This window comes from Carica papaya, chromosome 6, assembly GCF_054855325.1.
Source record: "Carica papaya isolate Zhongbai chromosome 6, ASM5485532v1, whole genome shotgun sequence".
NCBI lineage: Eukaryota > Viridiplantae > Streptophyta > Magnoliopsida > Brassicales > Caricaceae > Carica > Carica papaya.
The window spans coordinates 33,395,080-33,420,005 of NC_142314.1; the positions used below are offsets into that span (position 1 = coordinate 33,395,080).

At 33.4% G+C, this 24,926-nt stretch overlaps 3 protein-coding genes across 4 annotated transcripts; 2 read left to right on the forward strand and 1 right to left on the reverse strand.

Annotated features, from left to right (window-relative positions):
• Positions 1–141: 141 nt before the first annotated feature.
• LOC110807802 (ArgH (DUF639)) lies at positions 142–4,664 on the reverse strand. Of its 2 annotated transcripts, none has more exons than XM_088206544.1 (10): positions 4,505–4,664; positions 3,340–3,568; positions 3,132–3,233; positions 2,860–3,029; positions 2,601–2,734; positions 2,278–2,455; positions 1,513–2,071; positions 1,303–1,373; positions 956–1,199; positions 142–599 (listed from the first exon to the last, which is right to left on the reverse strand). In XM_088206544.1, the coding sequence occupies exons 1-10, from the start codon at positions 4,561–4,563 to the stop codon at positions 363–365; spliced, it is 1,983 nt and encodes a 660-aa protein (XP_088062670.1). In that variant the 5' UTR covers positions 4,564–4,664; the 3' UTR covers positions 142–362. The 2 variants fall into 2 exon arrangements, with proteins under 2 accessions (XP_088062670.1, XP_088062669.1); XM_088206543.1 differs by having other exon boundaries at positions 1,303–1,415.
• Positions 4,665–4,852: 188 nt separating this feature from the next.
• Positions 4,853–24,385, forward strand: FIP2 (potassium channel tetramerization domain-containing protein / pentapeptide repeat-containing protein). The gene is made up of 12 exons (XM_022033051.2): positions 4,853–5,009; positions 5,588–5,697; positions 7,166–7,300; positions 9,503–9,658; positions 11,821–11,904; positions 12,107–12,153; positions 12,244–12,317; positions 13,207–13,265; positions 14,038–14,097; positions 19,795–19,875; positions 20,980–23,567; positions 24,127–24,385. Exons 1-11 carry the CDS (start codon positions 4,964–4,966, stop codon positions 21,031–21,033), a joined length of 906 nt encoding a protein of 301 aa, XP_021888743.1. The 5' UTR covers positions 4,853–4,963; the 3' UTR covers positions 21,034–23,567; positions 24,127–24,385.
• On the forward strand, positions 23,260–24,385 carry LOC110807816 (dehydrin family protein). Its single transcript, XM_022033076.2, has 2 exons — positions 23,260–23,567; positions 24,127–24,385. Exon 1 carries the CDS (start codon positions 23,260–23,262, stop codon positions 23,539–23,541), a length of 282 nt encoding a protein of 93 aa, XP_021888768.1. The 3' UTR covers positions 23,542–23,567; positions 24,127–24,385.
• Positions 24,386–24,926: the final 541 nt, after the last annotated feature.

Genomic DNA, 24,926 nt, shown 5'->3' on the forward strand with positions numbered 1-24,926 from the left:
TGTTAGCTACATTTTTTCTTCTGAGACACACCATTCCTCATTTCCATTACTTTTCCTTTTTATACATCCGCAGCCCAATTAACGATATAAACTTATTAATACTTTTTGAATTTAAAAAAAATATATATTCACATTGAAGAAAAAATTCAAATAAAAAAGCATATAATATTCAAAGTATCAAAATACAGTATAGTTTAAATTGTCAAATATAATAATTATGATATTTGTGACAGATTCTATATTCCTTAAGTATCAACTACAATCATAACAGATAAACTGATTTCTTTATGCAGCAGAATCCTCGTATATACTAATCTGCCAAAACAGGATTCAAAGCCACAAGCATATCTATTCACAAACTATCAAACTATTTTCGGATTGTCCGGTATCTGGTTTGATACCACCCGAACAAGAATTACCGGGATCGAATCCCACCATTCTTTTAGTCTTCGTTCAGCTTGCTTGCTATCCGTGGACTTCATTAAGCTCGACCACATAACGAACAAATAGGATACACCAACGATAATAATGAACTTCAAGGGAATCACTGCGAATAATATTGCCAACCCACTTAACACCATCATCACCATGTTCGCGTGCTGTAATCAAGAACAAGCACATCGATGGTGAAAATGATTATGCAACCAACAAGTTCGAGTTCTTTGTTATCCGTACTTAGTATACATATATTTTTAAAAAATAAGGAGATCAATGACGAAAAAGAATGGGCAACAAACAAGTTTGAGTTCTTTGTTATCCGTACTTCGTATATATGTATATTTTTAAAATAAGGAGATCAGTGATGGGACTTGTTACTCCCCTGCGCTGGATAAAATATTTCAGCTTGTTGAAGAAAATAAGTGAGCACGAACTTAGTTGCGCTTTATCAAACGAAGATAAACCACGAAGAAATATCAAAATGAAAGCAACCACAATGTGAAACCATAAGAAGTACCTTGTAAGCCTTTGAAACATATATTGACCACATCTTCAGTATTGCTACATTTGCTTCCTGCATCAATTCGTGAAGGGTTATCAATCCATATTGAGCAGATATTATGCTCTCCAATGAAGTTTGGCCCGTGGCAGTGCTCACGATTATCTCATTGCATTTATCTCGAACTCTCTCCTGTCTTGCCCGAAGCATTTTTGCCACAATCCATAACAGAATTGCAGTTATAGCCCTGCCTACCCATTCTCTGAAATTGTTTAAAATGTTGTAAATAAAGCATTAGTTGTCAAATCAAAGAGATTGTCAAATTCTTTTCCGAAATCGGGAGGAGGAGACCTTAGGTCGCTTACTTATAGATTATTATAATACTCAGAACAAACGCAGAGAGTGTGGTTAATGGCTTTTCCCATGAAAGTAGTTTCTGAAACAAAGGTAATGCATCTTTAAGTGGCTTTACTAATTCCTACAACACAAAATAAAGTTCGACGCATTATAAAAATCTTCGTATCATTGGTAAATAAGGAAAAATCATATAATGGAAGAGTAAATTTATTACTTACCATGAGAATAACAGCACTTTCGCTTATTCCTTCCTCTTTCAGTTCCTCAGTGGTAGCTTTAGCAATCTCAACCTCCTTTGCTTCTTCCCAAGATTTATCGATAGCAGTTTCCAGTGACGACTTCTTTTCATCTTTCTCCATCACAATTCTATCTCCCTCATCATTTTCATTTACTTCTACACTTGAAAGAGTTGACTCTGACAAGTTCATACTCCTCAATATTGAGCTGGCACTGCAAGGATGTCCAGTTTTAACCCTCTTTAAGCTCTCTGCAAGTTCTTCTAGCACATAATCTCCCTTTGGAATCTCGTCAAACAACGCAAATATTAAGAATTTTCTTGGATCAGGGGGAGAAATTCTGATCATTTCCCTTGCTGCATGAAGCCTTATAGCCCCTAATATTGTCCTAGCATGCATCTCCCATTCTTGTATCGGAGACTCCACCTTAAATTCTGATAAGAATTGGTGCATTAACATAACTTCCTTAATAAGTGCTAGCCAATGATCTCGTCTTGTTGAGCTTGTGATCTCCGGGAACTCGAGGACAATTGCCTCTGATCTGAAACAATTGCAAAGAAAAATAGGCTATTGATAAACCAAATCTTGTACAATCAAATCTTGCATTACTCTAATAATCTAAATGTCAATAGTTAGATTCTGAAACTACTATGATTTTCCCTTATAAGGTTAATTTGCCTGTGTTTCTAACACGAACAGAGTTAATGACACATTTAAATTTGGTATATTTACGAGAACCATTCTTACAGTTCAGATGACTCATAACATATGCCCTTGTCAAAAAGTGGAGCACCCCATGGACCTGTTTGAGCTGGTTTCACGCTGCGATCAGTATCCTTTGCCAGGTCAATCTTGAGTGCATCTTCGTAAGTTATTACTCCCGAAGCCTCGAAGTAGAGGGCATAGTTAGTTAGCGTGAGCCTACCTAGAAAAATAACACTTATAATAAGAAATAAAAAGCAACAATTAATCACTTAAACCAAATAAAGAATAGTGGTAAATCATATTCTTTATTTAGCAATTCAGGTTATGTATATGCAGGTAATTGAGATAAGAGCTTTAGAACAAACCGGGCCAACTTGTGCCTCCGATATGGCGCACTACTCTCTGAGAGCTTGCAGTTCCTTCCACATGTAGTATAAATTCATCATCAGCCATTTCAACTCCTTTCGGCTTCTGTTGTTTTTGCAAATGCTTTACGCATCTGTAAATTACATTTCATACTGGATTAAAATATACTAGAGATTTTAAAGGAAAGACATATCTTAAACTTTATAGTCATTATTGATTTTGTAAACATTAATTTTTTAATGGAGTTAGATGCATTACTTGTCAATTTCCTTTATGAACAAATCATAGGCAGGAAAATGTAGCCGGTTTCCTGTTGATGCTGTTAGAGTTTCAAATGTGAATCTCCCATTAACCATGTCAACTGCCAACGGAACTAACGAGCCCAACCACACAAATGTATCTTCTCCGATACTTGGTCCATGATCAACCTACCAAGAAAACACAAACTTAAAGAACGATATCCAAGTAGAAGCTATAAATTACAAAGCTTTGAAAGATATATAGGAGGAGAATAAATAAAAAATTCTTACCAGAAGAGGCATTATGTCGGAATAGAAAAGAGGGATGTCATCTTGTTCTTCACCAATATTCACTTGAATTTTCTTCTCTTCTCTCTCCTTTCCCACACACTTCTGTTATCATGAAATCTTACTAAGTAAAATACAAGAAGAAATTGAGAGATTTTTTATGAAATGAAAACAGATATGAAGCAAAAATTTAGACAGAAGAAATACGCACTGTATAAGCCTCTTCGTCTTCTGAACTAGGCATTTCCCACGAAAGCATCATGTCAAATGTGAAACGACTGTATGATCCATTAGTAACCTTTTCTTTGACGTATTGACACAACTGAGTAAGAGCTTTTGTGCAACAAAATTCCACAAATTTCCTCGAATAACCACTACTTTCAATATTCCAACTTCCTTCAAATTCTCGTACCAACGTGTCGACAGAGATGGCTAATTCCCTACGAGAATTCAAGAGGGGTTGTGTGATCATTCAATTCTACTTGCTTGGTAAGGCAAAATAAAGTGCTAAACCATAGTTGGGGAATTAAATTCCACACAATTTCAACGAGTTCAAGTTGATCGAGTTTCAAAATAAACCTATAATCAATTATTTAACATCTAATATGATCAAAACTAAGCAAGAAAATCATTTATATACTTCTGTAGCTATATATTCTACTATTTTTAATAATGTGGTTAGAATTTGTGCCAAGCCCGGCATTTAAACACGGTATGAATAACGTTTAATCACATTTACGAAATCTTCTACCTAATTTGTATTCCAAAAACCTAATAATTTTTTTTCTAAATAAGATATAAAAAATTGAATTCTCATGATGGAGATGGGAAAAATCAATCACAGAAAAGAGGAAATATCACATTCTAATTATACAAATTAGAGCTCTTACAATTACCAAAACTAGAAATTAAATAAGAAATAAACCAAAGAGACATAGTAAGGTACCGAATTTAGCTTTAATTTCTATAGGTCTAATTCCTAATAGACTTGAAAATATATACATGGAGTGTACAATTATATCAACAGCTCTCTGCTTAATTTCTAACAGAGAATATATAGAATCATACGTATGCCAATTATCATCAAACAGACATCATCCCATTGTATCACCCTAATGAAACATCTCCCGTATAAATATATTATTTACGTATCGCAAGTTGCAGTATAAAACTGGTCCGATACATATAGAGTCATATATATATAAGCTTGCCAAGACTGAGTATACAGAAGCTAATTAAAATATAAGAAGAAGAAGAAGGCGCCCAATTACAATTACAAGAGTAAGATTATTCACCAAAAGAAATTTCGTGCGTACATATATATATATATATATATGTATATGTAAAAGAAAAGAGAGGAGTATATATGTAAGTACTGAGCACATCTCTGCACAACATCGTTGGCAACGGAGGAGAGATGCTTCCTTTTCATCATCCAATCGTATTCCCAAAAAAAACCCAAAGAAAAAAAAAAAAAACAAAAAGAAACTTCACTTCCTCTGATTTGCCTTCTGAAGATCTACCGATTCATACCCAGATGAGCTTGTGTGTATAGATATCTGAACCGGAAAAATGAGAGAGAAAACTGAGATGTGTACATGATGCCATGCTGCCACGTTGAGGTGGCCATGCAAACACCCGGGCCTTTAACCATAAAGGCCCAGCCCATACGCCCTTTCACTCTTTTAAAGTTAAAAGACAACAAAAAGGATCTGACCCGAACACCATTAAGTATTCAAAACGCTGTCGTTTTATTCTAGTAGCTTTGGTTTCAAGTTGCAAGTCATTTTTACTCGGCTCATTCGTTTCTGGTCTCCCTCGGAAGCTCAAGAGTAATGACGAACAATTCTGATTTACCGTCCCTCGTTCGCCTCAATATCGGTGAGTTCTCTCTACCTTGATCGATCAATGTCGAACTGCATTTTCCACGTACTTATAACTTATACACTCTTCTGCTAATTTTCTGATACTGAATTTGATCGGTTTTTAATGGAGCTTCGAATCTGGTCCTCTGTTTTTTTTCCTTCTTTTGAATGGCTGAATACTTCGATTAATTAACCGAATCTCATCTCTAGTTGGCTAGCTCCAGACTTGATTGACTAACCGCTGTTCGCTTGCGGGAAAATTAAGGAGACGAAGAGAAAATTCACCCACTTTACTTTTTCCGTTTGGTTATTCTCAGTTTGTTGTACCGATTATTGTGTAAAGTTAAACAGGTTGTTCTTACTTGATTGCGTTTAGGCGTCCGCAGTGTTTTGCTATTCCATTAATTTCTCAGTGAACAAACAATGTTTTAGATGGGATCAATTAACATTCACGACTTGTGTTAGTATTAGTGGACGTGTATTCTTTTGTGTGTCTAAATCTGTACACATCTATATTCGGATCACTGCTTAACCAGTCTCATTTTGTGTTCTAACCTGAAGAATTTTATTTGTATGTGTTGTGTCGGTACTCAGGAGGACAGAAATTCTGTACTACTATTGATACATTGACTCAGCGAGAACCTGATTCAATGCTTGCAGCAATGTTCAGTGGTCGACATACTGTATCCCAGGACTCTGTGAAGGTATTTGATTCCTTCTTTATCTATATTATACCTTCTTGGGAATCACTGGCTTTTATTTGTTGTGTGCCCTTCGTACAGAATGGTGAACATCTCAGTCATGGATATAGTCCCAAAAGATTAGCATATTTTCGTTGAGCATGTCAAAAATAATGTTTTTCACTGTTTTTCTTATAGGTTATTTCTCCATCAATTAATCAATTAAAATTCCTAACTTTTTTCTTGATTCAAGTCACTTGTTAAAATTAATAGGTGACTTTTTTATTGACAAGGGGATTTCTACTTCCTCTCCTCTGCTACTATATACTTTATTTGAGAGGTTATATGGAGTACCTTGTTTATGTGACACGGTCACGTGAGAACTTGCATTAACTAAGTTAATAAGATATGTACATGTTATGAAGGAGATTTAAGCCATATGATTAAGAAGCAAAATTAGGACATATGAAATAGAAACAGATGTCCTAATTTTTTCACTGTGTTCAGATTAAAGAAAAAAAGAAAAAAGAAAATGTTTTTAGGTTTTACTGTCTAAATAGATTACTTTAGCACTATGTTCGGATAAAATTTTGAAACAAAATGGGGAGGAAAGGAAAAGAAATTGGACTTTCTGAAGGAAAGGGAAAGAAACATATTTCCTCGCTTTTGGTAATGAAAAATTTACCTAGTAGAGGAAAGGTTTCTCAAGATATTTTATTTGGTTTACGTGTGTAACTCTAAAGGAAAGGAAGCTATTAATTATGAAAGTTTTTCAATTATATACTTCATGATTAAAACGGAAAGGTAGATAATCAAGAATTAATAGATTATTTATTATCGAAGATTTTTAAACTCTTCTTTTCCTCCCCTTTCCCTCAATTTGGGAAATGAAGAGAACAGATTTTTAAGAGAAAGCAAGGATGCATAGTAACCCTTCTTTTTCTCAATTATTTCTTTTCTTTTTCTGTCTGAATAAGTGAAATGATGATGGACATCCCTTGCATTCTATTGTGAAATCATGTTTGGCAAAATGGACTCTGATTAGTGCCTGATGGATTTTTGTGCTTTCATAAGTTTTTGTTTGCCAATCTGGTTAAAATTAGAATTATAGTGTTTAATGTGGGAAAATATAAATGTTTGATGTAAATTTTGTTTGCCATGCGCATGAGAGAGAGCAATTGGAAGGTGCATGTCCTACAAAACACCAATAAAAGACCGTGTATGGGATATTCCTTAATTTGTTCATACTTTTTCATCTTATATGGAAAATAACCTCTATAAAGTACAAAAATCAAATTTTTTATTTCCTTGAAAGTCATTTTCTCTTTGATGGCATAGATCTAAGGAACATTTATATTTTGAATATGATATTTCCTAATGTGTAAATGCTTTTTGTACATGGACAGCACCCTTTTAGTCCTTTGTCTACAATTTTCTTATTTTTCTCAAAGGAAGTTTGCAAATCAAAATTCTTGTTTGGTGATCATTGCAGGGATATGTCTTTGTCGATAGAGATGGAAAACATTTCCGTCACATACTAAATTGGTTGAGGGATGGTGTTATTCCCACTTTGACAGATGCTGAATATTTAGAACTTCTGCGGGAAGCAGAATATTATCAGCTGCTGGTAAGCTAGAATTTCTTCTAGTCTGCTCCGTCTTTCCCTATTAGATGTCATTATTATTATTTAGTTTATTTTGGCCGTAAGTGTCTGCAACTTAATAAACATACTTACTGCTTTAAGGGAAATGGAAAATTCAGTGTTGTGGCTCTTGCATTATTTCTTTTCTCATATCAAGTGCTTGATGATTTCTGATTAAGCATTTTCTCCAGTTTTAAAGGAAGATTAGTGCAGGTTCCTGGTTCTTTATTCCTTGTTTCCAACAAAAGAAAGATAAGAGCAGCTATCCTATAACCGTACAACGTAAAAGCAATTAATGAAACATATGTAAATATAAGAATTTTTCTATTTTTATATGTATGATATTCTTATAGTTATTGAAAATGAAAACAAGTTCTAGAAAATGATAGTGAAAATATGACATGTTCAAATTTGTGGCATATCTTTGCTATCATTTTTTAACTCATGCTGCCATTTTCAACTACTAAATGTATTCTGTCTATAGACGTATATAACATTAGATATAAAAACTCAAAAACATTTTTTACGACTAAAAAAAGGGTCTTCGGTTTTATTCATAGAAGCGTGATACAGCTTGTGAAAAAAGCACATGACTTTTGTGATTTCAGATATCTGTTGATAAAAGCAGTATCAGTGTCAAAAGGGGGCATAAGCTTGGAAATTACTTTCCCCCAGTTTCAGAACCATTATTGCATGACATTGTGTCATAGAAGCCACATAATTAAAGTTAAATTTTTTTTCCCTTCTTAACAAGAACAGAAACCAAAACAAAAAATTGGGGTTAATATATTTTCTTTTGTTTTCTTGATGCAGAATGGGTTATGTCTAAATAGGTTAGAAGTTATATTTCTTTTAAATATAAAGAGTCTATTATTATATTATTTAGGAGCATTATTATAGTTTTTAGTTATTTAGGATTTCTATTCTTATTAGTATTAATTTTTTATTCTTATTAGGATCAGTACTCCAAATTCTACTGGTTTATTATTTCTTAGTTTAATTCTAATCAGAAAAAGTTACTTAGAAATTATTATAAATAGCTCTATAATTTTATTTATTGATCATTCAAATATTCAATAAGATTTCTAAGAATTTTTTAGAATTGATTTCGTGATTCAGTTAATTTCTATGTGATGCCTAAGAACCCTAGGTATGATATCTAGGTTTTTCCAATCTTTTAGTCGGCAAATTAACCTAAAATTTGTCCTACATCATTTCTTCTTTTTGGTCTTAATTGGCATGGACTTACTTCTAGACATCCTATTAACTGTAGAAGTGATTTAGTTGGATTAAGATATTTAGGCCTTGTTTAATTGTAGACAATATTCTGAGTTTTTATTTTTTAAATTCTCATACTTACGGTACACAGAAACATGTGTAGTTGTTGAAAACTTAAATTAGTTTTAGAAAATGATGGTGAAATTACATGAGTTTGATAATAACTCTTTACTCTTTTCAAATTTATTTCATATTTTCGCTATCATTTCTTAAATCGTGCTTCCACTTTCAAGAACTAAATATATTCCATGTATAAACATTATATTAGAAATAAGATTTCAAAACTGGCTTCTGCAACTAAACTTAGTCTTAGGTTTTATTAATGGAAGTATGATATAGCTTGTGAAAAAGGCAAATCAATTTGTGCACTTACACTTGGAAATCATTTCCAAGGGGCATGTGGATGAAAACAATATTAGTATCAAAAGGGGCATGTACACTTGGAAATCATTTCTCCCAGTGTTGGAAACCATCACTACATGATATTGTTGCCAAAATTCTCTTCATCTGATTGAAGAAGGAAGCATTTTGTTGTTGCATTGTGTTGAGCCTGTTGACAAGGCCCTAATTTTCTTTTAGGCAAAACTTGTGATGAGTGCTACAGTTAGTTAAATGTGGATATATTAATGAAGGATGAAGTAAATAGTTATCTTCTTTTTCCACTTATCAATTGAATACTTTACCCATTTTGTGAATCCACTGCCTGCTAAACGCTCATGTTGCATTTATTGTCTATTATTGAATTTCTAAAATTCACATTTGCAAGTGATTATCATTTTTGTTCTGGATGAATAAACTTGTCCAACATGTTTATCAGGCAACTGCTATTGATGCTACCTCATCGGTGAATAACGTACTGTCATCTCTAGTCTTAACAACAGTATGAATCTTGATATTTTCCCCTTTCAGGGACTAATAGAAGAAATTACTCCCATCATAAATAAGAAGAAGGAAGCTGATGAAGTAGAGTCTGAATTAACTCGTGCAGATATCATCAAGTGTATACAGTCTGAGAGAGTCAGATTTCGTGGCGTTAATCTCTCTGGTCTTGATCTCTCAAAACTGGTAATATTCTGATTCCAGATGCTGAATAAATATGTGATATCAGCATTCAAATCAATGGCTTATATCTGCCGGAATCTGGATCTTAAAGAAAATTTCAAACTTTATTTGGCTTTCTGATCATTACAGTTACCCTTAGGCTGGCTGAAAGTGTAAAACATGTTGCTTAAGTACTTGTTAGTATTATAAGTGGTTAAACTGTTTGGCTAATATAAACTTAGAAGCTGTATTAGTCTACTTATGCTCGTTAAGACTAATAAGCTGTCACTTGTGTAAAAATGACAAGAAAGGATAATTTCACTATTTTTATTTGTAGAGCTATCATAGTTTTTTTAGTCTGAAATTCAGTTTGTTATATTTTTATACTTATTAAAATATAAAGTAAATATAATGTTATTTTGTATTTTGTTTTAAGAATAAACTAAACATAATTCAGTTATTATTTTTTAGTTATCAACATAACTTAGTAATAATTTGAGATATACATTATTTGATAAGATAAAATTACTTTAAATGATTATTTCAGTTCCAATTAAATTAGAAATGTAGTATATAGATGATTTTTTTTAATTGTTATAGAAAAAAAATAATACAAAAGATGAAGAGAGAATAAGAACCACCATGGAAGAAAAAAAAAAAAAAGATATTCTGTGCATATTAGGAATGTAAATTAGAATTTTTAGAATTGTTAGTGGCAGTTTAGATGTTTTGGCTTGTCAGCAACAACATTTTTTAGAGAGCTTATAAGTTCTCTATAAAATAAAAAATAGGAATGACCTTTCACAATGACTTCCCCCCTTGAGTCAAATCATTTGTAGTTAAATACATCCCCTTGCCGCTTCCATAATAAAGATGGCAAATATAGGTGAGGCATTAATGTCCAAAATTAGTTTCAATGGAAATTTCACATCAGTTCTTCCGCTCTTTGCTAAATTGGAGATGGGAAGATTCCCCCAAGAAGAAAATCTCTTTCAAAGTGAGCTTCCGAACCGGCTCATCCAAGGTTCATTTGGCCTTCACCTCTGGATTGTTGAGATTTCTGCCAGATCCACCACCCAAACTCCATTGCACAGGGTGTTGGAGAATGATTCTGCCATTGTTGTCTCTTTATTCTTAGGTAAAGGATGACTGTGGAAAGCATTATACAATTTTCCACTCTCATTCAGTAATCCATCCAAAAGCTCTCCTTATGACCCGATACAATCTTCCACCAGATACGCCCATGAAAATCCTCTTTGTTTCCAAGATTATTTTCCCCCATAGTCCAACACCGTATAGACATCTAGTACTTTTAAAGTATTAATCCTTGCCTTTTGTTCCAAACTGGCTATGATCACTTTTCTCCAGAGGCTGATTTGCTCTTTTAGGAATCTCCATATCCACTTACTTTGGAAATTTTGTTGAATTCAACCATTGATCTACTTCCAAGACACCTCTCCTATACGGGGCCTTGAAACCACATCCCAAAACATACCTTCCACAAAATAAGCTAAGTCTAACACCTAGTTCTCCAAAATTAAGAAGAATTATTTTCACTTTTCCTATCTTAGTTGTTATATTTATCATGGAAAGAGAAGAAGATGAAGTGGAACATTTTTAAGAGAGATGAAATTTTTTGTAATCATTATGAGATTTTAGTATTTTTAGATTATTTAGGCTAGTTAGGTAAAGGTAGCTAGTTTTTGGATATTTTGAATTTGATAGGGATTTAGAAACATTTATCTTATCTTTATTATTTTGACAAGTTATTTATTTGGTTGAATTAATTCATAACAAAAGTAAATAGATAAGAGAATAGAGTAGATGGGATTCAGAATTCTTCAGTTAATAATACTGATCTCTTCTTGGTTCGCTTCTTTGTTCCATCTCATTGTCATATTTTTTCTCACTTTATATGTTCTATCTCTTCTCCTTCATCTTTGTATTTCCTCTGTATTCCTCCACCATTTTTCTAATTTTCAAACCCTAACTTCCTCCATTATATCCTTTGTGGAATTTCATATCAAACCCAAGCTGTCATTCATCAGTTTATATTTAACATTATAACATACATTCTGCTCTATTATTGGTTGCTTAAACTCTTTTACCCTGCTATACTTTTTAAGACATGCAAGGATGCTACAAGATATTAATTCCACTGATGCTCAGGTTTTCAAAATATGCAGGATCTTTCATTTGTTGACTTCAGCTATGCTTGTCTTAAGAATGTTTTCTTTTCACGTGCCAATCTTCAATGTGCGAAATTTCGGGTAAGCATTAGTTTGACTTGATGATTTACAGTGTGCTTTGCTATTTCAATTATTTTAATGTTTTTAATATATTTCTCATAGATGATTGCTATACACTTTATTTGCAAGCATTTTTAATATGAGAAGGTTATGAATAGTTGCTTATTATGTTCAGCAGTCTGTTGCTTGGCCCTAGCTGATGAATCATTTCAACTTTTCACAGGATGTAGATGCCGAGTGTTCCATCTTTCATAATGCAACCCTGCGTGAGTAAGACCCCCAAAGAAACATTGTCTGCTAACCTTTCTAAAAATTTCTGTGCAAAATATTGTGTTAACGTTTTTATCTGGCCTAGGGAAGATGTGAATTTACTGGAGCGAATCTTCGTGGAGCTTTACTAGCAGCTGCTAATCTTCAGAGTGCAAATCTACAAGGTATTTAATATTCTCTGCTGGTCAAGGCTACAGTATTTAATATTTTTATCAGTTTTTATTTGTTTTACACGTGCACATGATTAAATTTTTTTTAATGCATGTTGTGACCTGCATGATTTTTGAAGCATGCTTAACTAGCAAGTTTGTCCTATGGTGCCACATGCTTCGTACTCATTTTATTTAACTTTTTTTGTCAATATTGGAAATGCATACTCAACCAGCATGATTGTTCATCGAGAAACTCCTTCCACAGGCTGATGTGAGAAATTCACCTCCATCCCCCTTTTCCAGTTTATTGGATAATGTGTTAGGTTTCTGAGCCCCAAAAGAAGCAAGAATTAATGCATGCATTTCTCAAAATTTTAATTACTTTTTGAGCAGTGTATGACGTTATTTTATTGGATATAAGGATGTCAAGTAATGCAGTATTTTCTCTTGGTTATTACTGAAGCATGTGTGACTGTTTCACAAAGATTTTGGATACAGTAGTTTATACAATTTCTTTAATGAAACTCTCTGTTTGTCTATTAAAGACCATACTTATTAAAAAAATATGTGAGAAATAGGATTTTATTCAGAGTTTGATCAATCTCTTGGATGAACCCATTAATAATCCCTCTCTTTGACTCAGGTGAAAATAGTATGGAAATCATATTTTAAATGAATGTGTAATATCTGCAGTTTTTTAGGTTAAGAATTAAACAAAAATTTAAATCTTAGAAGTTCTTAGGTGATGCTTACAGCTGTTGCTTTCCAGAGGAATGCAAGGTGGTTACTTAGCATGGGATGGATGTTTCTTAGGATCATTACTTCTGTTTCTTTCTTTCCGTCTGGTTGAAGCTCACAGTTGAATGCTATGTTGAATCTACATTCTTTTGTGACATCGCAGATGCCTGTTTGATAGATTGTAGTTTCTGTGGTGCAGATCTTCGTTCTGCACACTTACAGGTGATGAATTAATTTAGTTTGTGTATGTGAAGCATTAATGAGTACATGTTATGTCTCCGTGGAATAAGAATGGTTTTTTAAATGTTTGCAGTGTTCTCTCAACTTCGCAAAATTGGATTAATATGGAGTTTAATGAGTAGAGAATGATATTTTCTCTATTATCTCTTACAATGGCATGTTAGGATCTATTTTCTGTTGCATTTGACCTTAAGTTTGATCGGGAATTGAATATTATGAATTTAATGAAACCAATTCAACTGTTAGTCCTCTGCAGGTAAATGTCCATTCTGTATGTTTTACTTTTCATTTGAGGTTCTCCTTGTGATAGAAAGGTTATTGGTCTCTCATAAACCTTTTCTTTTATTTGTTTGTTGTATATCCTGTACTTAGGTAATGGGTGGCACTACTTTGGTGCCTTGTGAACGGTAGTTTTGTTTTTGTACAAGAAAAGTCTTTAGTTAATGATACTCTTTTTATTAAACTATGATTATTACAGTTTGTTTTTGCATTTGTTCCTTCATGTTGCATCCTTTTGGTGTAATAAGAACTATCTACAATTGCAGCATTCACTCATTTTGTTTAAGCTCTACACTGTCTTGCGTCTATGAGACTATTACATGTATAAGAATTATTAAAGCTTGACAAATTTTTATAAGGATTTTGAAAATTTTATTCTGTCTTCTTGTCTCTTTCGATTGTTCCTCCCCATCGTCCCCCTGCCAAAAAGAAAGTGGTATGATATAGTAATCTGGTTTTCCTGTTGACATGTCAGAGTGCGGATCTTACTAATGCTAATTTAGAGGGAGCTAATCTGGAAGGAGCCAATTTGAAGGTAAGCATGTTCTTGCACAATTGTCATCAATCTACCTACAGGGTATTTCTTTTTGGCAATAGAAATGAAATCTCCTAGTACAAGAAAGCTAGTAGGAAAACTGAAGATTTTAATGGAAGTAAAGTTTGGGAGATAAAATGAGAGGTTCTTCTCTCATTTCTTGTTTACTAAAACAGAGAGGGTGAGGTGTCATTTATAGGCACTCATTGCCCTGATGTCACACCAAATGTGAGGGTGTGAGAGAAAAACAGAAAGGGAAAAATAAGCAACAAACGTAACCAATTTCTGGTGGTAATGGTGGACATTCTACCTGTTCAGTATTCTAACATTTTCTACACTCTCCCTCAATTTAGATTACATATATATTGAGTAATCATAAATTGGATACAATGTTATTAAATTTTCTTGTTGGTAGTGCCTTTGTAAGGATAACTGCAGTCTGAAGATCAGTAGAAACATAGTGTAGGATAATGGTCTTGTCTTCTATCTTCTCTTTAATGAAATGACGATCAATCTCTACATATTTGGTTCTATCATGATGCACTGGATCTTTGGCCATACTGATGGTTGATTGATTATCACACTAGAGTTTCATAGGATTAGGAATACCAAAGCTTAGTTCAGATAGAATCTTCTTCAGCCATACACCTTCACATATTCCATGGGTAAGAGACCTCAATTCAGCTTCAGCACTACTTTTAGACACAATTGAATGTTTCTTACTTCGTCAAGTGACTAGGTTGCCCCACACATATGCACAGTAGCCAGTTGTTGATTTTCTATCAATCACTGATCCTGCTCAATCAACATCAATGAATATCTCAATGTCTCTGTTTATTATTTTTTGGAAGAACAATCCATGACCAGGGGTCATCTTTAAGTACCTCAGAATCCGGTAAACAGCACTCATATGTTCTTCAGTAGGTTCAGCCATAAACTGACTTACAGTGCTCACAGCAAAACTGATATTAGGTTTGGTATGAGCAAGATAGATAAGTTTGCCAACAAGTCTTTGGTATCTCTCTTTATCAACAGGTTTGCTATCATTTTTTAGACCGATTTTGACATTGGACTCCATCAGTATTTCTACAGGTTTACAACCAAGTATACCTGTTTCCTTTAAAAGATTTAAGGCACATTTGCGTTGTGAAACAGAGATACCTTTCTTAAATTGAGATACTTCCATCCCAAGAAAGTATCGAAGTAACCCAAGGTCTTTGATCTCATATTTTTTGGCTAGAAACTTTTTGAGTTTCAGAATTTTTTCATCATTATCACCTGTTAAGATAATGTCATCAACATATACAATTATGATAGATTTCTTCCCCGTGGCACTCATTTTGGCAATGTGATCAGATTGACACTAAACATATTCCATCTGTTTTACTACCCTTGAGAATCTCTCAAACCATGCCATTGGAGACTGCTTAAGGCCGTAGAGAGGCTTTTTTAGTCTACATACCGTCTTAGACCCGATGCTAAGTCCATGAGGGACTTTCATGTAAACTTTTTCTTCTGGATCTCCATTGAGAAAAGCACTCTCTACATCCAGTTGATGAAGAGGCCCATCAAGGTTTGAGGCCAAGGAGAACAGAACTCGTATTGTGTTATGTTTAGCAAATGGGGCAAAAGTTTCATAATAATCAATCCCATATGACTGAGTGAAGTCTTTGGCAACAAGGCGAGCTTTATGACGGCTCACGGTTGCATCAAGATTATACTTTGTGATGAAGATTCATTTGCACCCTACAGGCTTTTTCCTTGAAGGTGGATCAAATAGTTCTCATGACTCATTCTTCTCAAGCGTTGTGATCTCTTCTTGGATTGTGGCTTTCCATTCTGGGAGCTCAAGTGCCTCATGAACAATTCTTGGGACAATGTTGTTATCGAGTTTACTAACAAGTGCATTGTATGTTGTAGACAACTTGTCATATGACACATAATCCTGTATGAAATGCATGGTGCAAGACCGAACACCTTTTCTCAAGGCAATAGGAAGTTTAGCATTAGTGTCAATATTAACCACTGAGTCAGAAATTTCATTATTTGTACTATTATGAATACTTGGTCTAGGAGTTGGCTCATGACTTTGCGTGGTTAATTCAGAAATTTTATTATCTTGAGTTTTGTTTCTCCTTGTGTAGACCCGTAGCTTATTTGTTGCAAGTAATATGTCATCAGTAATGTGAACATAAGCGGTGCTACCAACTATTTTCAATGGGATAGTGTTTAAAACATGATATTTTGGAAATGCCTGAAGGAGAGCTTTATAAGGAGTTTTGAAATTTAGTGTCCAAGTGGGCATTCGATTGATCAAGTAGGTAGCAGTAAGAATGGCTTCACCCCACAAAAATTTAGGAACATGGGTTGTAAACATTAATGATTTGTCAACTTCAAGAATATGTCTATTTTTTCTTTCAGTTATACCATTTTGTTGTGGGGTGTATACACAAGAGCTTTGATGGAGGATACCTTGATTATTAAGATATTTTCCTAGGGTGGATTCAAAGTATTCACATGCATTATTGGTTTTCAGTACTTGTATTGTGGTGTGAAACTGGTTTTGAATTATAGTATTAAATCTCTGAAATATTTGGCTCATTTCAGACTTTTCTCTCATAAGAAAGACCTAGATAATGCTAGTATGGTCATCAATAAAAAATACAAACTATTTTTTCCCAATAATGGTTTTGACTCATGAAGGTCCCCAAACATCACTATGCATTAGAGCAAATGGTTGTGTGGGTTTATATGGTATATTAAGAAAAGAATTGCGAATGTGTTTTGAAAATTGGCACACTTCACATTAAAATGAAAGTAGATTTTTATTCAAGAATAAAATAGGAAATAATTGCTTTAAGTACAAAAGGTTTGGGTGGCTTAATCGATGATATCATAACATAATTGTGTGATCATCGTTTGAACAATGTATAAAAATCGAATTATCACATACAACATTAGAAGCTTATCTACTTGAGGTAAGTGGGTCAACTGCAAGATAGTAGAGACCTGAATCCATCATAGCATTGCCAATCATCTTCCTCGAAACCAAGTCCTGAAATACACAAGAATGATTGTCAAATTTTACCATACATTTCATATCTTTACACAATTTACTTATGGACAGTAGATTGCAATCCAAATTAGGCACATAAAAAACTGAGTTGAGTGTCAAGTAGGATGATATTTTTGTGGAGTCAATTCTTGCCACTCTAGAACTTAAACCATCAGCAATCTTAATTAATAAACTTTCCTTATATTCAAGATAATCACCGAGCAATGACTGATTTCCTGTCATATGGTCAAATGCCCCAAAATCCACAATCCAAATATGTTTTTTATGGAACCATGTTGATAAACCAAATGGGTATTTACCTTTTTGGGCAATAGAGGTAGAGGAATTACCCAGACTTCCCATTTTCGACGAAAAAAAGTTTCACTAGTGCTTCCATTTGTTGTGGACTGAAGGGAGCACTTTCGGGATGAACATAGAGCTCTTATGAAGTCGCCAAGTTTTCGTGAGGTGCCTCAGTGATCCTCTTCTCTCCTGGTTTCCCATGAAGTTTCCAGCACTTTTCACAAATGTGCCCTGACTTTTTGCAGAACTCACAGAACGGACGCCCTTTCTTTTCACGAGAATCAGAGACGTGAGAAGTAAGAGCAGAAGCATTCTCACTCAGCTGAGTCGACTAAGGTTCTCCCAACATCAATTTCTTCCTACTTTCTTCTCGTCGAACTTCAGAGAAGACCTCACGAATACCCATCAGTGGTTTTGTTCTTAGAACTCAGCCCCGCACTTCATTCAGGCTTTTTGTTGAGTCTCATGAGGAACCGGAAGATTCTTTTTTGCTCCACAATTTCTCTGTATTTCTTAGCATCTTCTGGACAGCTCCATTGATGATCTTTGAATACGTCGAACTGCTGCCAGTTGCGAGTGAGAGCGTTATAATATTAAGTAACGTTTAGCTCACCTTGCCGCAGCTCGTGGATGGTGGATTCGATTTCGAAAATTATTGAGGTGTTTTCGCGGCTAGAGTAAAACTCACAAGTAACTTTCCAAACTTCATGAGCTGTCTCGTATAAGAGAAAATTTTTACTGATTTCGGGAGTCATGGAGCTTAACAACCAGGACATTACCATTCTGTTGTCAATTTTCCAAGTTTGAGCATGTGGGTCATTCGATGGAGGTTCTGGAGCTTTTCCCGTGAGATATTCATCGTGTCCTTTCCCTCGGATGAATAGCCGCACAAACATCGATCATTGGAGGTAATTATCGCTATTGAGTCGATGGCTGGTGATGATCGATGAATGTTGTTCCACCATTCCAATGTTGATGGAGTTGGGGAAATACGTACCCGAAATAATTTCGGGTGATGAAGAGATTCAGTCATCCGTGACCATTGAAGAATCTGGCGCACACGAAAGGAGATTTATGGATTAGAGGCGCTCTGATACAATGAAGATTTTAATGGAAACAAAGTTTGGGAGATAAAATGAGAGGTTATTCTCTTCTTTCTTGCTAACTAAAATAGAGAGAGTGAGGTGCCATTTATAGGCACTCATTGCCCCGATGTCACACCAAAGGTGAGGGTGTGAGAGAAAAACAGAAAGAGAAAAATAAGCAACAAATGTAACTAATTTCTGATGGTGATGGTGGACATTCCACCTGTTCAGAAAGAGTAAATATTAAACTACTCTTATTCTAATATTTTCTATAAAAACAACAGCACCTTGATAATTTGCACATCAGTAAAAGTTGTAGTTTTTCAGCATCATAGTTATCGTCTGGGCATATGCTTCTCTCCCTCCTGCCTCTGAGTAGTCACGAGAAGAGAGCTATGTGGCTGTTCCTTCACTCCCACAAAAATCAGACTCAAAGCAGAATTGCTCGGGGGATACTGGACTGTCTGAGCAATTTTTTTTATTGTTGAGAGAGAAATGATTGATGTGGGGATATGGTGGCTAAAAGTGTGAAAGCAGCTTCTTTTTGAAAAAAAAATAAAAAGAGGAATAGGGGAAAAGCACAATCTCTGTATTTTACTGCTAAAAAACCAAAAACTGGAAGTGGTGGGGGACTCCTATACTGGCAAGATCCTGAAGGATGCAATTATGTACTAGGGAGGGTGATTCCAAAAAATCTTCAACCGCTCTATGGATTGCAAAGTCAAAGAAACAAGACAATTTGCACTTAGATAAATACTCTCTAAGGGTGTGAGCATCCTCATGGCATAATCTTCATTCATGGTTCATGAACCCAGAAATCCTCATAAATGATTATCTTTAAAACCTAATGTAATGTCTCTTTTAATTTCTTTCAACGTAAAACAAAGATCTATAATTTAAAACTGAAAATAGAATGTGATTTTTAGTTGTGAAAAGGTCGAAAGTATACTTCACAATTACAGTTTCATACTAATTATTGCATAGAGCCACTTGCAACAATGATACTAACGAAATTTATCCCACCGTCTCTCACTTGTAATCTATACTTTTTTTGCATGACATTGTGAGTAGGTTAATAACCTGATTCCCATGTTTCTGGTACTGTGAACCAAAAATTTGAACTCGAGGTTCTTTTATTCATAGCTAATCATTTAAACAAAATTTTTGGAAACAGTTTAAGCGATGATGTCTTTGTTTTAATTATGTCTTAACTTCTAAATTACAAGAGTAGCATAAAACTCATACATGCTACAGGGTGCGAAGTTAACAAATGCCAATCTGAAGTCAGCAAACCTTCAACGAGCCTATCTGCGGCATGTCAATCTTCGAGAAACTGTAAGTAATATAAACTGACTATAAAATTTTATTCACTTTACCTTTGTTTATTTGATAGGACATGTACAAAATTCATCCTGATAATTTTCTTAATTTTCTGATAGGATTTCTTATTGATTGTTGCATCTTGTGCTTCACTACATTTTTTGAGTTGATTATTTATTCATTTCACAATTAAAAGTTTATTTTATTGAAATAATGAATTTTAGTCGATTCAATATGATAAAATAAAAAAAATAAATAAAATCGCAATTTGTCATAACATTACAACTCCAACATAAATAACATTATCTATAAATAGAATTAAAAAATGAATTCTATTTCCAGAAAAGATATACAAATTTAGAATAGATTAGATAGATAGTTCTCATCAATTTTACAATGCCCGGCAATATACTGTTTCAAGTTCCACAAGTATAAGCTAGCTAATGAGAGAATTATCAAAGTCAATTTCCTTTGCTTTCATAACGTTTGTTCAAGTGAGAACATGGACCTTGTATCTGTTCATATGCATGTTTGGCATTATAATGGGGATGACTTTTAAGTAAAGCTGATAATCAATTATTTCTGAAGTTGGGGTCTCCGATAATTTCAGAGAATCATTTTTTTTATTTTTTATTTCTAAAAGAATACAAAACATATTTTACAGAAATAAAATTTCTAATAGAAATGTTCTTATGTTTTTTTAAACAAAAAACATTTTTTACGAATTTCCAAAAGTATTGGTTTTTTCTTTAAAAAGAAAGGGAATTTTACAGGTATACATTTTCTTGAATTGTGTTCCTCAAAAAATAATCTTAAATTGTTGTGGGACTAACAGCTGACCTTATACATATAATGGCCCCTTTACATGTGATATGCTAGTTGCCTCCTTGGAAATGGAAGGAGTTGATTAGATGAGGGATCTGCATGGCACATGAGCTTTAGTACTTGTTACATTAAGGATATAAGAAAAAATTTTAGGATACAAACTTTCTTCTGGTATCATTTAGGGATAGCTGGGTTATAATTATTTTAAAAGCTTAGACGTCATTAGGAAAATGTTCTCTGTATCTTGTTGCCCTGAAATTTAGAGTGGCTAATAGTTTCATCTTTCTTCATCAGCATTTGGAAGGTGCAAAGCTCGACGGTGCTAATTTGCTTGGAGCAATCCGATGATCCTCGGTGAAATACCTGTATCTTTGGTATAAATCTATATCCGGAATGTCTTTATCCATTCTCTTGCAAATGATAGTATGTGGTATGAAGAGACATACAAATCACAGTTGTCCTTAATAAATTTGTAAGACCAGTTTGTAATTTAATATGGTGGATTGTAAATTATTTTCGAACTTGTGCGTAGTAGCTAATGATTGGTGGTTATTTCCATCTAAAGAGAAGTCAAGGATGTTGATGCCATGAATCTTGACCTTCAAGCTAGATTACGTCCTTGACGAATCTTGTTGTATAATATATTGACTTTATTCACAATCATATTATATCTTTGTTACCTTTTTGAAATATGAAGCAGTTAGTTGGTTGGGTCATAGGTATCACATTATGAAAATAATTTGATCTACCTAAAAGCTTTTTCTGTAGAATTGGTCTTAGCAAAAAAAAAAAGAATGTGGTTTAGATTGGGAGTTGAATTTTGTCAGGAGAGGAAGATAAGGTCTGCAGAGTATTTAGCCATCTTTCCCGTACCAACTTGCAAAAACATGGAAGCTTTTGACAGTATGGATTATAGGGATTAAATGCCTCTTATAACTTTAGAATGCCTCTAGGTTTTTGACCCATACATCTTTGTTAGAATGTACAATAAATTTATATGCGCAGGTGATTGATAGATTTTAGATTCGGAAATTATGTAACGGTAATGGTAATTCACATTTCAAATTTATGCATTTTCATGTACTATATGAGGGTTTTATCTATCTTCCTCTATTCTTTACATCCTCTACATTATTCGTACGAAATATAATAATTCATGCTTTCATCATGTTCTACATTTTCTATATTACTCTGAACTTTTAGAATTATCTATCATCATGCAGAATTTTGTACAAGCATCTAGATTTCTCTTCAGTATTTTAGAATAGTTTAACATATCAAAGAATCTTATTAATTAAATGGTTTCTAAAAAATAAAATTTTAAATATATTTTTCAAAGATAAAATAAATTTTGAAATAAATGTCTACTACTATCCACACTAATTGCTCTTGACTCAAATAATTTTCAGATTCTATTTCCCCATCACGGAGCGCCACGTCTCAGCTCATCTAAAATTGGACACGTGGAACAAAAGTAGACTTGCCCGGTACCGGTAACAAGATAACGTTTCCACCTGGTTTGTCGGCAAGCTACCGTAGCCGTCCACGTGTCAGACGTCTATAGCATCAACAAAAAATCGTCTTTGTCAGAGGAGTTAAATTAAAGGTACAGCATCAATGCTCTCACTTTCAGGAAGCGCACTCTATGTAGTACACGTGGGCTCCCCCAAGTGGCTCTTATCTTTTAACTTTTTTTGGTCCATCATCCGTGGGACCCCCTATTGATTTAATAATTCGCCACGTGTCAGAAGAACGTGAATTTCTCTGGCAGTACAAAATCTTCAATGCCTCGGTCTTTTCCCACACTGACGTGGCATTACAATCTCATCTCTCTTTTATAGCCCATAAAGAATTTCGAAATTACAATATTTTTAATCTCATAAATATTTTCTGTGTTTTTTTCTTGGATATTTCTTTTTTGAGTTCTAAAAAATCTGTAGAATAAATTCCCACTCCAAAAATATTTCTTTTATCATTAAAAACTATTGTGAAAAGAACATTACAATTTCATTTATTTTATTTTATTCTTAGAAATATCCGAACGGAATATATTCCTTCCTTAACGAAATATAACACCAAAAAAATAAAAATAAATATACTTAGAAAGTAAATAACATTTTTATTTATAAATATGAATATTGCTCATTATTTTAAAAAAAATAAATTTCTGGGTGGGAAATATAAAATATGTTTTACTTTTTTTTCTATTTTAATAATTTAATTTAATTATTCTTACTGTGCTTTATTTATTTATTTATTTATTTATTTCGTCTGTATCTGCCAACCCAAAAGCTCTCCGTACCTGAAAACTGACAAATGGAGCCGTTGATTTATGGAACGACGCGTTTTGCACGCGTACACATGGGCATTATTGTAATTTCACTTAAATTGGATAAGTTTTATAAAATTTATAAATAAAAAAAAAAATAAGGAAAGATTTTCTTCAAACGGATTCTCATCCCTACTCGTTCTGCCTATAAATATACACCTAAACTACCCCTTTTCTTCCACATCTCGAGATCGAAAACACACACAACATTATTTCTGTGAAAGAAGAAAACAGTAGAGACGAAAATGTCAGGGATTATGCATAAGATCGAAGATGCTCTCCACATCGGAGGCCGCAAGAAAGAGGAAGAGCACAAGGGCGAACACCATGGCGAGCACAAGGGCGAGCACAAGGGCGAACACCATGGCGAGCACAAGGGCGAACACAAAGAGGGGATCGTCGATAAGATCAAGGACAAGATCCATGGTGAAGGTCATGAAGAGAAGAAGAAAAAGAAGAAGGAAAAGAAGCACGGTGAGCACGGCCACGATGGCCACAGCAGCAGCAGCGACAGCGACAGCGACTAGATGTTCTTCACTCTAACCTCCTCTAGGTATCGGCCTTCCCATCTATTATTTCACTTGTTAATTTTCTGCTCACTACGATTTATTTATTCCTAATTTATCAATGATTTGAAGTTTTGAATCTGTTAATTACATTTCATCTATTATTTTAATTAGTAGAACTCCATTTGATGCTACAGCTAGTAATTTTCCGTTTTTCTTTTTCTTTACAAATATGATTTATGCATCAAATAAACCTGGAAAAAATACATATTAATATATATATATATATATATATGCAGCTTTCTTAATATCGCTATTTGACTTTTAAGTAGTTCAAACATTTTTCTCCAATTTTAAGATTTATTTATTGCTTTGATAAAGTTTTTTCCGGATCTATGTCCGAGCACATAGTCTATCCACAATTACTTAGACAGTAATTTAAGGAGGATGATCCCTAGAAATTAGAACAAATATTAGTAATATTTCTTTTTCATACTTTCAAGGCTTTAATTTTATATTCCTCTATATACATGATAAATATTTTCTATCTATAAGATCAGAATATGAGTAAATTCTTGAATTGCTGATACAGAATTTGTTTTGTAGGTATATATATGGGGAATTGCAGTGGAAGATGTTGCATGTCTGATTATATCTGCTAGCGTTTTCAGTAATCTTTTTTTTAAAAAAAAAATGAAGAAGAAATAGAAGAAGAAGAGAAAGAGGAAGAAGAAGAAGTCTGTGATCATGTGAGTCATGAATTTTACCTAGTGTAAAATATGAATTGCGTGAAAGCAGGCTTTGATTGTTTAATAACGATTTTCTATTTAATAATATATGTTTCTGAGTTTCTCTTGGGTTGTAACTAACTGAATTATTATTATTATTATTATTACTATTATTACTTTCTACTTTAATTATGAGGGTAAATCATTCATCACAAAATACAATTTTTTTTTTCTTTTTACATTTTTCTTTATTTTTGAAGACCGGGGAATTAATTAAAAAAAAAAAACAATGAATACAAATATTCCATGAATGATAAATTCTAAGTGAAAATATTTGAATTTATAAGATAATATTATTATATATTTAATTTTATTATAATATATAATTTTTAAAAATAATTTGTCATTATTATATATTATTAATAAACTACCATTGAAGTCATTATAACAAGCTCTTAATCGTTTCATCAAAATTTAAATGAATAACCAACTAAGCAATTGGGTTTTTTTCGTTAATTTTTAATTTTTAATATCTTTTATTTGTTTCAAATGTTCAATTTCTTTACATTTTTTAACACAAAAAAAAAAGTTAAAATAATTACATAGTATTTGAATGTTATAAAATATAGTTCAAAAGAATGTTATTAATTTCTTAATTTAATTAATTAGACAAAATTA

Bases quoted from the DNA above. Each gene is read 5' to 3' on its own strand.
- FIP2 (XM_022033051.2), top strand. From the start codon at position 4,964: ATGACGAACAATTCTGATTTACCGTCCCTCGTTCGCCTCAATATCG. The intron at 5,698-7,165 runs GTATTTGATTCC...TGATCATTGCAG, and splicing joins TATCCCAGGACTCTGTGAAG to GGATATGTCTTTGTCGATAG. The intron at 9,659-11,820 runs GTAATATTCTGA...CAAAATATGCAG, and splicing joins GTCTTGATCTCTCAAAACTG to GATCTTTCATTTGTTGACTT.
- LOC110807816 (XM_022033076.2), top strand. From the start codon at position 23,260: ATGTCAGGGATTATGCATAAGATCGAAGATGCTCTCCACATCGGAGGC.
- LOC110807802 (XM_088206543.1), bottom strand. From the start codon at position 4,563: ATGATGAAAAGGAAGCATCTCTCCTCCGTTGCCAACGATGTTGTGCAG. The intron at 2,072-2,277 runs GTAAGAATGGTT...CAATTGTTTCAG, and splicing joins TGTTATGAGTCATCTGAACT to ATCAGAGGCAATTGTCCTCG. The intron at 1,200-1,302 runs GTAAGCGACCTA...AAACAATTTCAG, and splicing joins AGTATTATAATAATCTATAA to AGAATGGGTAGGCAGGGCTA.